The sequence below is a fragment of the Cupressus sempervirens genome, chromosome 4, assembly GCF_028749045.1.
Source record: "Cupressus sempervirens isolate cs-2001-9-10 chromosome 4, ASM2874904v1, whole genome shotgun sequence".
NCBI lineage: Eukaryota > Viridiplantae > Streptophyta > Pinopsida > Cupressales > Cupressaceae > Cupressus > Cupressus sempervirens.
This window is the reverse complement of record NC_143121.1, coordinates 892,161,930-892,176,589: the sequence shown is the minus strand read 5'-3', so window position 1 is coordinate 892,176,589 and position 14,660 is coordinate 892,161,930. Positions and strand designations below refer to the sequence as shown.

The window sequence follows — 14,660 nt, the reverse complement described above, 5'->3', positions numbered from 1 at the left end:
TTCCGTGGCATAAATTCTAAAATCTAAGATAGGTTATACTGCCTGTGTCACTAGTTTGAGAATTTATCATACTCAAAACCATGTCAGTGACTTGATTTTCTTAATGATATAATAATTTGTAAATTTTATTTGTTGATATTTTCTATTCTAATTAATCATTTTTAGTTGTCACCAGTTACTGGGTCATCCAAATATTGACTGTGCTTTTCTGCAATTAGGGAGTTATAAAGAGACCCTTACACATACTGTAGGTTTGATCACGAGCAGGTCATCCACACGGTTGTCTACTTCTTTACCATTTTCTTTCCCTTTATAGTGATAAAATCTTGAATTGACCAAGCAAATTGGTTTTGGGTAGGTGTTACTGATCAATAGTTGTTGTTTGCAGGGCTTCAGGGCCATTTCTACTCTTCTTATCAGATGCTGCCGGTGTCGGGAGCTCATCAGACATTGCTGGTTTGAAGCCAGTTCCATGATTCATGAATGTGCTGCAAGATGATAAACTCAAGGCAAGACGAGTTTCCTCTTAATGATATTTATTGAGATTCTTCAGCCAGAAAAACTTGGCAGCCCTGTATTCTGTGTGAATTTTAGCTATTTGTATCAGAGAAAATAGTCACTGTGCATTCTCCCTGTGTTTTCAAGTGTCTATTTTCCGTTTTCCTGTTATGTGGTGAAAGCCATTCATGATAAATTAAGAACTTTTTGATATGTAGTACACCACTAGACCCTGAGGTATGGCTTCTTTTCTTATCTTTATTGTTTTAGAGATAATTTAGCCGTGGGTTCTATTTGGGTTGGTCATCTCTTTAATAAAATGCTATTACAAACTGCCATAAACTTTCCTTCATTAAATATTTTAGATTACTTTTTAAGTTATGGCTGCTTTTCTCATCTTTATTTTTTATGTAGATAATTTGGCCATGGGTTTTAGTGGGGCTCATTCTCAATTTTAAAAATTACATATTAGTTACAAACTGCTATATCTTTCCATCATTGCATATTTCAAGCTTCTACTCTTATATTCAACCAAAAAGCTATATACTATACCGTGAATCTGTTGAATTTGTAGCATCTGTCGGATATCTAATATCTGATTGTTGGTCAGGGAAATTCACATACATATACATATACATGTGTATGCATGTATATATATATAGAAAGTCTCATAGTTGACTGTACAAATAGTTCTATCTGGTTCAATCTCTATTATAATGCAGCGATCCTACTGTGATAACGTCACAGTCTATGTGAATCATGGAGGTGATTCTGTTACCAATTCTCCATTATCATGAGTCATTATATTATCATTGTTCCACATCACAGATTGAGGTTGAGTGTAATGAAATATCAGGCACCGATTATGATCGGGCTCCTCAGATGCATTATCACCAGGTATGATTAATAATAGTGAATCATAACTAATGGTGGTTACAGATTGTCTCATGTAGAGACATGACCCTACAGGCCCAAAGGGTATGTAGGGTTACATCCCTAACGCAAGACACAACCATTCCAATTCATATATAATTGAAATGCCATGATCGGTTGGAAACACATTCAACAACACATGCTATTACCAACGATCTGCATTCAGATATATCTACCTGCAATCAAAGAAGAAAGCATCAGCATTATTCATTAGAGAATTTAAATACATGTAAGATATCAAGATTCAGTTCTTGATTGATCTAGTTATATCTTTGCTGTGATAAGTATCAACGTAAGAGTAGACAGATCTAAGCATAAGTTAAAGAATCGAATTCTACCTCTGATCTTATTCCTTTACATGGTATCAGAGCTTGGCTGGTAGAACACGCATTAAAACCGACTGTAACAGATTCAAGATCACTGAATTTTTTTTTCTCTATTCACCATATCAACCATGGTAAATAATATCAGAGTTGATAGATTGCAAGGCGCCTCTAACATTGTTTCATGAAATATCTGAATCACTGTAATACTTCAAGAACTTGAATTGGAGTCATTCATAGAGGAAAAGAAGGAATTATCTACAGATGAATCAGAATTGATAACCTGGAAAAGATGGAATAATAAAGCTAGCAAAATTATCATTGATGGAGTTAAAGATCATATTCTTCCATCAGTGGCAAAACTAACAACTGTCTATGATGTGTTCAAAATTATTCAAGACTGAGATTTTTAATGCAAGCAGATTGCTTGCATTAAAACAACTGAATGGACTCAAGAAGAGGGTCGATTAATCTCAAGAGGTATCATCTTTAACAGAGAAGAAGAGATTCAAGCATTGCATATAAAATCAAGCAACAAAATGAGAAAATTCAAAAGGAAGAGAGGAAAGAAAACCTATAAGGAAAGAGATCTATCAAAGGTTCAATGTTATAAATGTGACAAATTTGGACATACTCACATGTATTGCCTAGAAAAGGAAGAAAAATCCTGTCAACATAGCTGAAGTCAAGGAGGCAGAAGACAAGAATGAAAAATATTCATTATTCTACCTTGCCTTATCTAGTGAGATAAACACCAATAAAAACACTTGGATAGTCGATAGTGGAGCCTCTAGACATATAACTGGATTTAGAGATAAATTCGAGACTCTTGAAGAATATTCAATTGAAGAAGTGACAATAGGCGATAACTCGACTTACCCTGTGAAAGGAATTGGGACCTATTTAGTGCAACTAAGTACCGGAGTTAACTTGCAACTAAAAAATGCCCTATTTGTCATGGAATCAAAAGAAACCTTATCTCTATATCCGGTCTAGCTGATCAAGGATATCAAATTGCTTTTCAAGAAAATAAAGTTTTGTGCTGATCGAAAAATTCAAACATTTAAAATGCTATTTCTGCTGGAGTTAGAGAAGGAAGGCTATATAAACTTTGTAATTCCACAAATCTAGCCCTAAATCATGAAACTAGGAAGAAAATGAGATTTGGCATAGGAGACTAGGACATCTAAACTTTAGAGCATTACCCTCTATAGAGAAAATTGTAAAAGGTTTACCTAACCTTAAACCTGAATATGAAGGAATATGTAAAGGGTGTGCATTAGGAAAGAACCCTAAAACTCCTTTCCATCACAGTAAACATAAATCTAAGAGCATTCTTGAACTCATTCATACTAAACTATGTGGACCCATGTCAGTACCTTCAATAGGAGGATATTCATGTACTATATCATCTTTGTAGATGACTATTCTAGGAAAACTTGGATATATTTCCTTAAACTAAAAGAATCAAATTAGGTTCTATCAAAATTTAAAGAATTTAAAGCTTTAGTTGAAAACCAAACTGGGAAGAAGATCAAAGTTTTAAGATCTGATAGTTGAGGAGAATATATCTCCGAGAATTTCAAAAATTTCTATATATTTGTTGGGATTAAGAGGGAGTATATTGTACCATATAATCCTCAACAAATGGAGTAGCAGAAAGAAAAAATAGAACTATCATTGAAGCAACTAAATCAATGATGCACGGTCAAAATCTACATACATCATTTTGGGCCGAAGCAATATATACTTCTATATATATTCAAAACAGATGCCCTCATGCAATTCTAGAAAACATAACACTCCTTAAAAAGTTTTCCTAGGAAATAAACCTGATCTAAGTCATTTACGAATCATTGGTTGTCTCGTATATATCTACATTCCTAATGAGAAAATAACTAAACTAGAGCCATCAGAGAAGAAAGGCATATTTGTTGGCTATAGCGATTCTTCCAAAGCTTATCGATTATATGTGCCAGGATCAAGAGCAATTGAAATCAGCAGAGATGTCAAGTTTGACGAAGATGCTGCATTTAAAACTTCTAAAGATATAGAAGAACCTAAGGATGATTCCATTCTTGAAAATGACGAAAGTTCTATGATTGAGAGGGAGAGTGGCATAGAAGATAATGGATCCACTACACCTAATTTTGAAGATAATTCAAATCCACTCAACAAGAAAAGACGTTTATGGGCAAGAAAAACGTTTGAGGAAAACAATGTGGTACCTGATAAAATGCTTAGAGAAACCAAGACGACAAGAAATCATTCATGTTATGTTATTCACTTAAATGACTCCCTAAGTCTGAACCTTTTGATGTTGAGGAAGCTCTAAAATCTCAAGCTCGAAAAGATGCCATGATTGAGGAATATCAATCTATAGTAAAAAACAATGTTTGGGATATTGTGCCAAGACCCAAAGACAAATCTGTTGTATCCTCAAGATGGTTATTCAAAATCAAATGGGCACCTGATGGCAGTATTGAGAAACACAAAAAACCAGATTTGTGGCCTGAGGATTCTCACAAAAGGAAGGGATTGATTATGATGAAACTTTTGCTTTGGTTGCCCGATACACTTCTGTCTGAACTATACTTGTAATAGTTGCATCCAAAGATTGGAAGATACATCAAATGGATGTAAAAACAACATTCTTGAATTGAATCATTAATGAAGAAGTATACTTGGAACAACCATAAGGGTTTGTTATCCACAAGAAAGAGTCAAATGTATGGAAATTAAAGAAAGCTCTTTATAGTCTTAAACAAGCCCCCAAGGCATGGTATGAGAGAATAGATAGCTACCTTACCAAATTAAAGTACTCAAGAAATGAAGCAGATCCAAACATATACTTCAAGAAATCAGAGGGAGATATGCTAATGCTAGTTCTCTATGTTGATTATCTTCTAATTACAAGTGAAGACCATCTTATTATCAAATCTAAGCAAGACCTTATAGCTGAATTCGAAATGAAAGATTTAGGGCTTCTACACTACTTCTTGGGATTAGAAGTAAGACAAAAGGGAGAATACATTTTCCTAAATCAAGGGAATATACCACTGCCATATTGAACAAATTTGGCATGATGGACTGCCAACCACTATCTACATCTATGGAGACAAATCTTCATAAACTAAAAAATGAGGCACATAAGTCAGAGGCCATTGATCCTACATATTATAGACAGAGAATTGGATCATTAATGTACATGGTGAACACCCATCCTAATATTTGTTATGCTACAAATGTATCGAGTCAGCTTATGTGCAAACCTAAGAAGATTCATCTCATGGTGGCAAAGCACATTTTGAGGTACTTGTGAGGCACTATTGGACTTGGTCTGAAATATGACAAAGTTGAGTTATAGCTCCATGGATATTTTGATTCTAATTGGGCCAGATGTTCTATTGATTGGAAAAATACTACAAGATGTTGTTTCAGTCTTGGATCTGCAATGATATCCTGGTTTATTAAGAATCAATCTTCTGTTGCTCTAAGTTTCACCGAAGTAGAATACATAGCTGCATCCATGGGAGCATGAGGAGCAATATGGTTAAGAAAGTTGCTGGTTGGGCAATTTGGGAAGCCTCTAAAACCTACAGTTATTCATTGTGATAATCAGAGTTGTATCAAACTCTCCACGAATCGATTCTTCCATAACAGGTCAAAGCACATAGAGATACGTGTTCACTACATCAGAGATATGGTAGATAGATGTGTCATCAAGTTAGAATACATCACCACTGAAGAGCAGTTTGCTGATGTATTCACCAAACCTCTTGCAAATTTGAAAGTTGAAAACTTTTGAGGAGAACTTGGTAAGACAAAACTATACATGTAACTTCTGAGATAAACTCTCAATTTTGTGTAACATATATATACATACATATACATATACATTCTGTTGTTTTGAAGAGTTACTATTGTGCACGTGTTTGTTTATGAAAGGTGACGATCTTTCACTTTATGAGATGTTAGGTCTCTATGTGAGGTGACGATCTCAACAATAGATTGACCTGTTATCATAGACTTCATTAAATTGTTGTCCTGGGATGTGTCGAGTGTGTGTGAAAAATGTGGACAAATATGCAAACACACTTCTATGAATCATTATACTTGAAATCCTTCAAAATAACACCATGCAAGCACAAGATCTCAAGAATCGACTCATAGCTTCCTATCATCAATGTGCAAAGACCGTGGTGGCTTTCATATGAACATTAGCCTTGGTCTTTACAAGTACATCCAATGAACAAAAGATTCACAAGTACGCTTCTTGGAGTCTTCCTATTTACTAGTGTTTTCCCTCTCATGCTGGTTACGACTAGGTTTCAAGTGAGTCACGGTAAACAACCTTAAGTTAACTTTGGTCAATTACCCTTAGTTCCAACTCGTCAAAAACGTAAAGGAAAAGAACCTATCTTTGATCAAACACCTGAGGGAAAAATGGAAATTGAATTTACTCCTAGCAATCTTAGTAAACTGAACATACCTAAGCCCTCTTCACTTTTTGAGCAAGACATGTTATTCACTAGAAGCAAAGATAAAAACATGGATGACATGATAAATGATAGATTATTGAGGCAACATGGGGTTGAACCTTTGGGATCTCGCATAACTCATGAAGATATTGATGGAACTACCTCAACAAATGATTTTTTTGGAGGAAATCAGCACTACTCTCCATTTCTTGCTCCTCTTGGATTATCACCTAAATCTTCTCACCCAATGGATGATAAAATCAGACAAGATGAATTGGAAAAGATAGCATACTTGGAGAAGCAAGAGAAAAAAGTAGCACAACAAATCAATGAAAGTTTAGGTAGGTCTCAAGAATTTCTCAACAAAACTCCAAGAACCCCTAATGGTCAATTTAGTAAAGTGAGTATGTGTACGGAAGGCCAAGCTAGAAAAATGGCTAAAGATATGGCTCAACAAATGGTTAATGATATTCTTTCTCAGAGAGGTAATGTTTCTCCATCTCCTATATCTCCTAGAGGTGACGAGGAGAGACGTCTTCTACAAGAAAAACAAGCTTACATGGATGCATTCATACAACGTGAGGTAGAAAAGAGATCTCATGAAATAGCACGTCAGAAACTTTTGCTTGGTGGTGGTAATGGTTCTCCACCTCCTCCTTCTCCTCTAAGAGTTACTAGACATATGTCACCTTCACAATCTTCTAAGGGAAATAGGAGACAACCATCTCCTCCTCCTAGATATCAGCAAAGGCAAATGTCTCCTCCAAGGAATTCACAACACCCTCAATTTACTACACGTGGTTTTGGTGTGGATTATGATTTATTAGAGCAAGACCTAGAATTTCACAAGTACATGTATCAATACATTTAGATTAATAAGGATAAATACTTCATGGATTTAATCAAAAAAGGTGTTCAAGTACCTTATGATTTTGATGTGAATAAGAATATCAAGAGACAAAACCCTTCATTTCAAGAACAAACTAAGAAAAATACGAAGATGTTAATGGATAAAATGACACCTAAGAATCCATTTTCTCTACAGAGTGTTTGTCCTCTACCTTTTGAGAGGAGTATTCTAGAGGTTGAATTCCCTAAGAAAACAAAATTTCCTCATTATGATAAGTATGATGGGAATGGAGACCCTAGTGATCATGTGAAACAGTTTAATGTTTTGAGCTTGGAATTTGGACATAAAGATGCTTATCTTGTGAGATTGTTCCCTAGGAGTTTAAAGGGTCAAGCTATGGAATGGTTCACTAATTTTATTCCCCCACTTAAGAATTTTGAGGACCTTGTTCAAAAATTTATTCAACACTTCTCTTACAATGTTCAAAAACTAGTTTCTATGTTGGATTTATGCAACCTCAAACAAGATCAAGGAGAACCCTTTGTTACCTTTTTGCAAAGATGGAGAAGTTATGTTCTCATTACTCTAGAGAAGTTCCAGAAAAAAAGAAAAATGATGAGTAATTTGGTTCTTGAATTGAGAAATGAAATTGGCAAATGGGTGTTTGAGACTTTTCATAATATGGTAGAAACAACTTTCCGTATTGAAGATGTTTTGAGGAATCAAGGAATTATCAAGCATAATAGCAACAAGAATAATAACAACAATGGAAATAAGAATAGGAGTACTTGTTATAAAGGGAATCAACGTGTGATTAATGATGGTATAGTTGATGCACCTAAGTCCGATGACCAAGCAGTTTACAAGTTATTAGATAGTGTTCATGCTATGAAACTTCAAGCATCTTCTCAGCAAAATAATAGACAGTCTAGAGATAATTCTAGATACAATTGTAGAAATCCTCAAGAGAGAAGAACTTATACAAAGATTGGTAGACCTTATGAGGATGTTTTGGAAGAGTTGGTTGATGGCAAGCTATTAACTTTGATTGAGAATTGGCAACCACCTCCTGTGAAGGGTCCGCACTGGGATGATAATGCCTATTGTAAATATCATCAGAGCAAAACTAGTCATACTACAGAAAATTGTCAAAGGTTAAAACACGATATTCAGAATTTGATTGATAATGGAAAGTTTGTAATTGATGGTGCCAGTCATGCTACTAATAATGATTATCAAGCTTATAAGGATCCATTGCCTAAGCATGAAAAGGGTGAATCATCTAAGAATGGGAAAGCTCAAGTGAATTATACTTATTCTAATCAAAATTATGGATATCCTAATGCAGACAATGTTATCAACATGGTTACAGTTAAGGAAAATGATAAGGATTTGAATCGTCCACATAATCTTGCCTTACATATTGAAGTAATGATTCATAGAACTCTTATTAGACGTGTGTTGATAGATGGGGGTGTCTGGTTGAATATTTGTCCTTTCAACATACTTGAAAAGTTGGGATATTTAGAACAAGATATTGATACTAAACAGAAGGTTACTATTAGAACTTATGATGGTAGTGAAAGACAATTCAAAGGATTGGTTGTTTTACCTATTCGGATTGAGTCAGTTGAGAGAGATATTCTATTTCATGTAGTTGATACTAGTACCCTTTCTTATAACATTTTATTGGGTAGACCTTGGATACATGAAATGAAAGCCGTTCCTTCCACATATCATCTGTGTTACATTTGCACATAATGAAATTGAGATGTGTATTTCAGGAGTTAATACTTTGGCTATCAATAATATTTCAGCAAAATCACATATGCCTTTGGATAGAGTTATAGATGAGATAGTTGAAGAATCTGTAGAATGTGTGACAGAATCTAAGACAATAGTGAAATGAAGGGATGTGAGGTTGTTTCTTTGATTGAACCTTTACTTCCTATGGAAGAAGTGGAAGAAGGAAGTGTTGTTAGAGATTGGATTTACAAAGAAGAAAATGATGATGGACTCATCTTTGATGTTTATGATGATGATGATGAGGAAGTGTATATACTTGATCAACAAGATATATGTGATGATTTGATCCCTTTTGATGTTTATGATGATGATGATGAGGAAGTGTATATACTTGATCAACAAGATATATGTGATGATTTGATCCCTTTTACTAATCTTCTTTGGGGAGATGGACATGGTTTAGTTAATGAAGCTTCTTCAAAAATTCAAAATGATTTAGATATACAAAACAATGATGAAAGATCATATTCAAATAAGTATGAATTGGATTTATCTTTAGTGCCTTCTACTGTTGATTTATCTTCTCATAAGAGTGCTCTAAGTCCTCAAGAAAATCACATGAAAGCTCCAAATAATGGTGATAATGAAATTGCCTCCTCCAAAATGAAGGAAGGAGGTCTCCTTATATACCAAAGCCAAGAGGCATTCCCAAATTGGAGGGAAAATGAAAATGAAATGAAAAGGTGTGAACCACATAAGAGAATGTGCAATTAGCATTTAATTAAGAGATGTGGAGTGTGCAATTAGCATTTAATTAAGAGATGTGGAGTGTAAAACTCCATAAAAATTATAAGATCAGGGGTGTTTTTATTTAATTTAAATGTAAAATAATCCCTTTTCTTATAAAATAAAGTGTGTGATATTTATTTAATTATTTCTTTTAAAATAATAATTGTTGCACATAAAATTAAGTAAGGAGGGGTTTTATTTAATTAAAAGGGAGCAAATTCCTTTAATTAAATAATACAAAAATCAAGATGATCCAACCATTTATTTAAAATTAATTAAATAAATTAACTCCAATTTAATCAAGAAAATTGATATAAAATACTAATGAGTAATTAAATAATTCAAATAAATTGAATAATTCAAATAATTTAATTTGATCAAAGGAAATGGTGATGTAAATATTGATTCAAGCTTGAGATAAATTATGAAACGGGGGCACATAGTCAAGGTGACCATTTTAGGGTGCATACACCGGGTAGTATAATAACAAAAGTATTTATGGTTGACTTATATTGTTGTCCCGGAATGAGCTGGAAGTCGTGATACTACTTGTGTTGATTTTTTGAGTTCTTGATCCATTGTCATGATAAGACCGTGTGAACCTGTTGTCTTGGCCTGTGCTAGATTTCATGACAATGAAATGAATTATGATGGACTAACTTAGTCCCGGAATGAGTAGGAGATAATGATTGTATGCTATCATAAGATCAAGATGGACATCTGATAGACTATACCCAGTTATTGTCCCTAAATGTGCCGGAGATCAGATATCTAACATCTTTCTAGGATAAGTGTGTTGATGAACATTTTAATCTAAGATTGATAAAACCTAGATCATCATTTTATGAGATAGTCATATCCTCCCTCGCTAAGATTGAGTGTTGAATTTGTAGCATCTGTCGGATATCTAATATCTGATTGTAGCTCAGAGGGAAATTCACACACACACACACACAGTCTCATAGTCGACTCTACAAATAATTTGATCTGGTTCAATCTCCATTATAATGCAGCAATCCTACTTTGATAACATCACAGTCAATGTGAATCATGGAGGTGATTCTGTTACTCACCAATTCTCCATTATCGCAAGTCATTATATTATCATTGTTCCACATCACATACTGAGGTTGAGTGTAATGAAATATCAGGCACGGATTATGATCGGGCTCTTCAAATGCATTATCACTGGGTGTGATTAATAATAGTGAATCATAACTAATAGTGGTTACGGGTTGTCTCATGTAGAGACATGACCTACAGGCCCAAAGGGCACATAGGGTCACATCCCTAACACAAGATTCATATATAATTGAAATACCATGATCACTTGGAAACACATTCAACAACACTGCTATTACCAACAATCTGCATTCAGATATATCTACCTGCAATCAAAGAAGAAAGCATCGGCATTATTCATTAGAGAATTCAAATACATGTAAGATATCAAGATTCAGTTCTTGATTGATCTAGTTATATCTTTGCTGTGATAAGTATCAACATAAGAGTAGACAGATCTGAACATAAGTTAAAGAATCAAATTCTACCTCTGATCTTATTCCTTTACATAATCTAAAGGCATATTAACAATGCTTTTATCTGCCAGCATTACTTCAAGATATAAATACTTTGTTTAGCTTGAATTATTTCTTCCTCAGAAGTGGAAGGTGTAATGAATTATTTCGCTACTAAGCTCTGACTTATTGTTACATCACTGCAAAAGATTTTCAAATTAGAGAGATGGTTCTCTGTAGCAGCCGACCTCACCAAGAAAATCTCTGCTTGTACTGCATCAGTTCATTGGTTCCATATTGTTATTAAATGCTACCAACACCTTTGTCTCCACATCGATATACAGATTCCTTTTTACCTCTGTCAAATATTTAGAATCCATTATTAAATTCTTCTAACACCTTTGCCTCCACATTGATATACAATTTTTTTTAAACCTCTGTCCTTACTGCCATGTCTTCTACCATAAACTTAATTCGATCAGCAAATATAGCTACTAATTACTACTGCTACATTTGAACTAAAAAATCCACTTCCTCGCGGAACCTCTACTTTCAGGATCTGTGAGGTAATTCAGTGCCTTATGGCCCAACCATTCATCACCTACTTTCCATTGCACCACAAGAAGTCTGCTACTGTGCCTCTTCCTATTCATATCTGCAATACAGCCTTCTCTCTTTTCTCTCAAATTAATAGTGAGTCCAAAAATACCTTTCCTGCAATCCCATTAAGAAGACTATAGAAGCTATTTTGAAAGCTTACTGCCTGCCTTTATCGAGCCCATTTGTACTGATTATAACTCATTTTCTGCTCTGACGTGCACCAATGAGTCAATTAAAATTAAGCACTTTGTTTTCCCTTAAAACTAGATTTTATTGGTGAATCAAAAAATGGCTGTGGAGGTGGTAAAGGACTGTTGAACTCATTTTGCAATAATTCATCCAGGTGCCACCCTGTGGGATCCACATATACTTGGCTGCTCTATCCTTTCATTTGCTATTTCATCTGCAATTTAACTCTCCCTATGGCAATGAATAAACAATATGAATTGAAAGTCATTCTCTAATTTCTGCTCTAACTTCTAGAATGTAATTTTTCTAGTCATTCACTTGCTCTTCAATACAACCATTTATAACCACCTGTTATTCTACTTCTAAGCACTCAGGTTATAATCCATAGGTTTGGTTGTACACATTCCTTCTAGAATACTGAACAGTTTGCTTCACTTTTTATCTTGTTGTCTTAAAAGAAGGAATCGTTGATAAACTTTCCATGTCCATCCTACAGTACCACCTCTGCACCTTCTAACCTGGGATTCGCCCTTGCCACTCCAATAAAAATTTATTTTAAGATTGGCTTCCATAGACAGGTTTAATTTGCTGTTAGGTCTTTCATTTTCATTTCTTTTATTAACCCTTTAATGGGGGCTTTTCTAAGTTCTTATGTTAATTAGTTTGATTGTTAAATTACTATTCCATTTATATGTGCTTTATTGCATACCACGATATTTTTATTGGTTAATTGAACTTCATTACTATTAAACAAGTAATCATTCATAATGGATTGTGTGAAGCTTTTCCCAATGCTTTTAATCCCTTGTCTTGATGCTTATGGTTTTGTGTTTTTGGACTTCTATAACTGTTTCTAAACCTGTTAAGTGTATATTTCTCCTTAAACAAGACAACATTTCTCCTTATACAGAAATTTCAGTTCTTATACCTAAATATCCCTTTCAGCCTCTTGTGAGACACCTTGCCTCAAAATGGCCACTGTGATGCAGTGTTTTCAAAGTAAAATTCGCCTCCATGTAGCCTCCATATCCCTGATCTTGCCCGCCTCTCCTTTGTCAAGTGGTAAAGGGAACAACCAATAAAGAAAACAAAGGCAACTATATTTATCTTCCCTCGGCTCTCTAGATAGCTCCTGACCCTAATTATTCCCTTCAAATCACCAAATCATGCCTTGATGGTCTTACAGAAGTGGCATTAATGCCACCTTTACCCTCCATTGCCAACTTAATACTCTAGCCATCATTATAGGGAAGAGTGTTAAAAGCCTCATGTGGGAAGTATCACCCAGCTTCCCTCAATATTTGTCTTATGCATATTGAAATTTAAATTTGAACTACTTGTCATACATATGGGCAAGGCCATCTATCAAACATCAGATACCGTACTTGAGATGGTTTGTTGGATAATGCCACTACCTTTACCATGGAGTCCCTTTCCAAGTGCAACTTCCTTATCTTGAATTGCCTAGCCTTTTGGATCACTAAAAAAGTTGCGTGAACTTCCACCTCATTGTTAGTCCTCTCCCAATCTCTTGACCCCTATTTCCAATGTGTTTCCTTTCCAGTCTCTGATTATATAGCCAGCACCACATGGCCCTGATTGCCCTTAGAGGTCCCATCGAAATTAATTTTCTCCCATCCTTGCTCAGTTTGGTCCATTCCGAAGCCAACTCTTTACCAGCTGAGAGATTGTCCCCTCTTGGTCCCTGAACAAGCCTCTCTGTAGATTTTCTTAGCAACAAGCATAGCTGATAAAACTGACTGTATCTTCATATGGCGGCATCATATTGAGTTGATCTGAAATAGCTTTTAAACATATAATTAGAAGGATTTGAATTTGTTTTAGTCTAGGTGGACACATTGATAAGAGTATGTTGTAGGTTAAAGTTTGAATTGGACTCCCAAGTCTGTTATTGGTACTATGAAACTTGATGAATTTCTTTTTGGATATATTTGTTCTTCACTATTTATTGAGGGATGTGCTTATTGGCCCAATTCCTGAATTCTTCTTGTTAATTTTACTAACTTAAGTGCCTTCAAATCTGAAACATGTTTTCCAATTGCAGGTGCTTGACCGTTCGTCTGAATTTTAGTTATTTTAGCCCCCAACAGGGAATTTTGTGAATGACTTGGTTTTCTTTGGATCAACATATTGGAGAATGAATGTTTACCACATGGAGCAACTATTTGAATGCATCAGTGCAGTCAAATAATGCAAAATTTAAAAAAAAAGTGAGATTTGATACGTGATAGTTGGATCCTTTGTAGTTTTCTTCTTGGTAGAAGAACGGATCTGTTCATCATATGATTAAGATACTGCGATTATTCAACTCTCAAATAGTTCAATATATTTTATTTTTGCATTGAAATGTGAACATCATTATATTTTAATTTTTGGTTTTGGATATTAAGCCCATAATAGATATGCACATTAAGAGTACCATTTCTGTTGTGGACCAATGTTGACTATGTATTGAGCGTGGAGGTTGTTATGGATAACAGAAAATCCTGAACTGGTAAAGATATCAATCTAGTTGAGGCAATTCCACTTGTTCATGCATCTCAACTTTAACCTCATGAAAGTGATCATAACTAAAATTGTTACACCCCAGATACCTGGAGAAGCTTAGCACGCAGTCCTCACCTAACATGGCTTTCATTTGAGAAGTTGGAGATAATTTCCACAGCAAGTCAAATTGTGATATTGCTATCAGGATTTAACTGTGTGATTTTAA

The 14,660-nt window shown here is 34.7% G+C and overlaps 1 protein-coding gene across 3 annotated transcripts in view; it reads left to right on the top strand.

The window, feature by feature from the left end:
- Positions 1-14,294, top strand: part of LOC149564271 (uncharacterized) — an 82,220-nt gene extending 67,926 nt beyond the window's left edge. The window contains exons 2-4 of one of the 3 annotated variants that reach the window (XM_089827319.1): positions 219-267; positions 389-509; positions 13,992-14,294. In XM_089827319.1, the coding sequence (XP_089683445.1) occupies positions 219-267; positions 389-476 (137 nt within the window). In that variant the 3' untranslated portion in view covers positions 477-509; positions 13,992-14,294. Of the gene's footprint in view, positions 1-218; positions 280-388; positions 510-13,991 lie in introns of all 3 variants that reach the window. The other 2 variants (XM_089827317.1, XM_089827320.1) reach the window with 2 other exon arrangements.
- Positions 14,295-14,660: the final 366 nt, after the last annotated feature.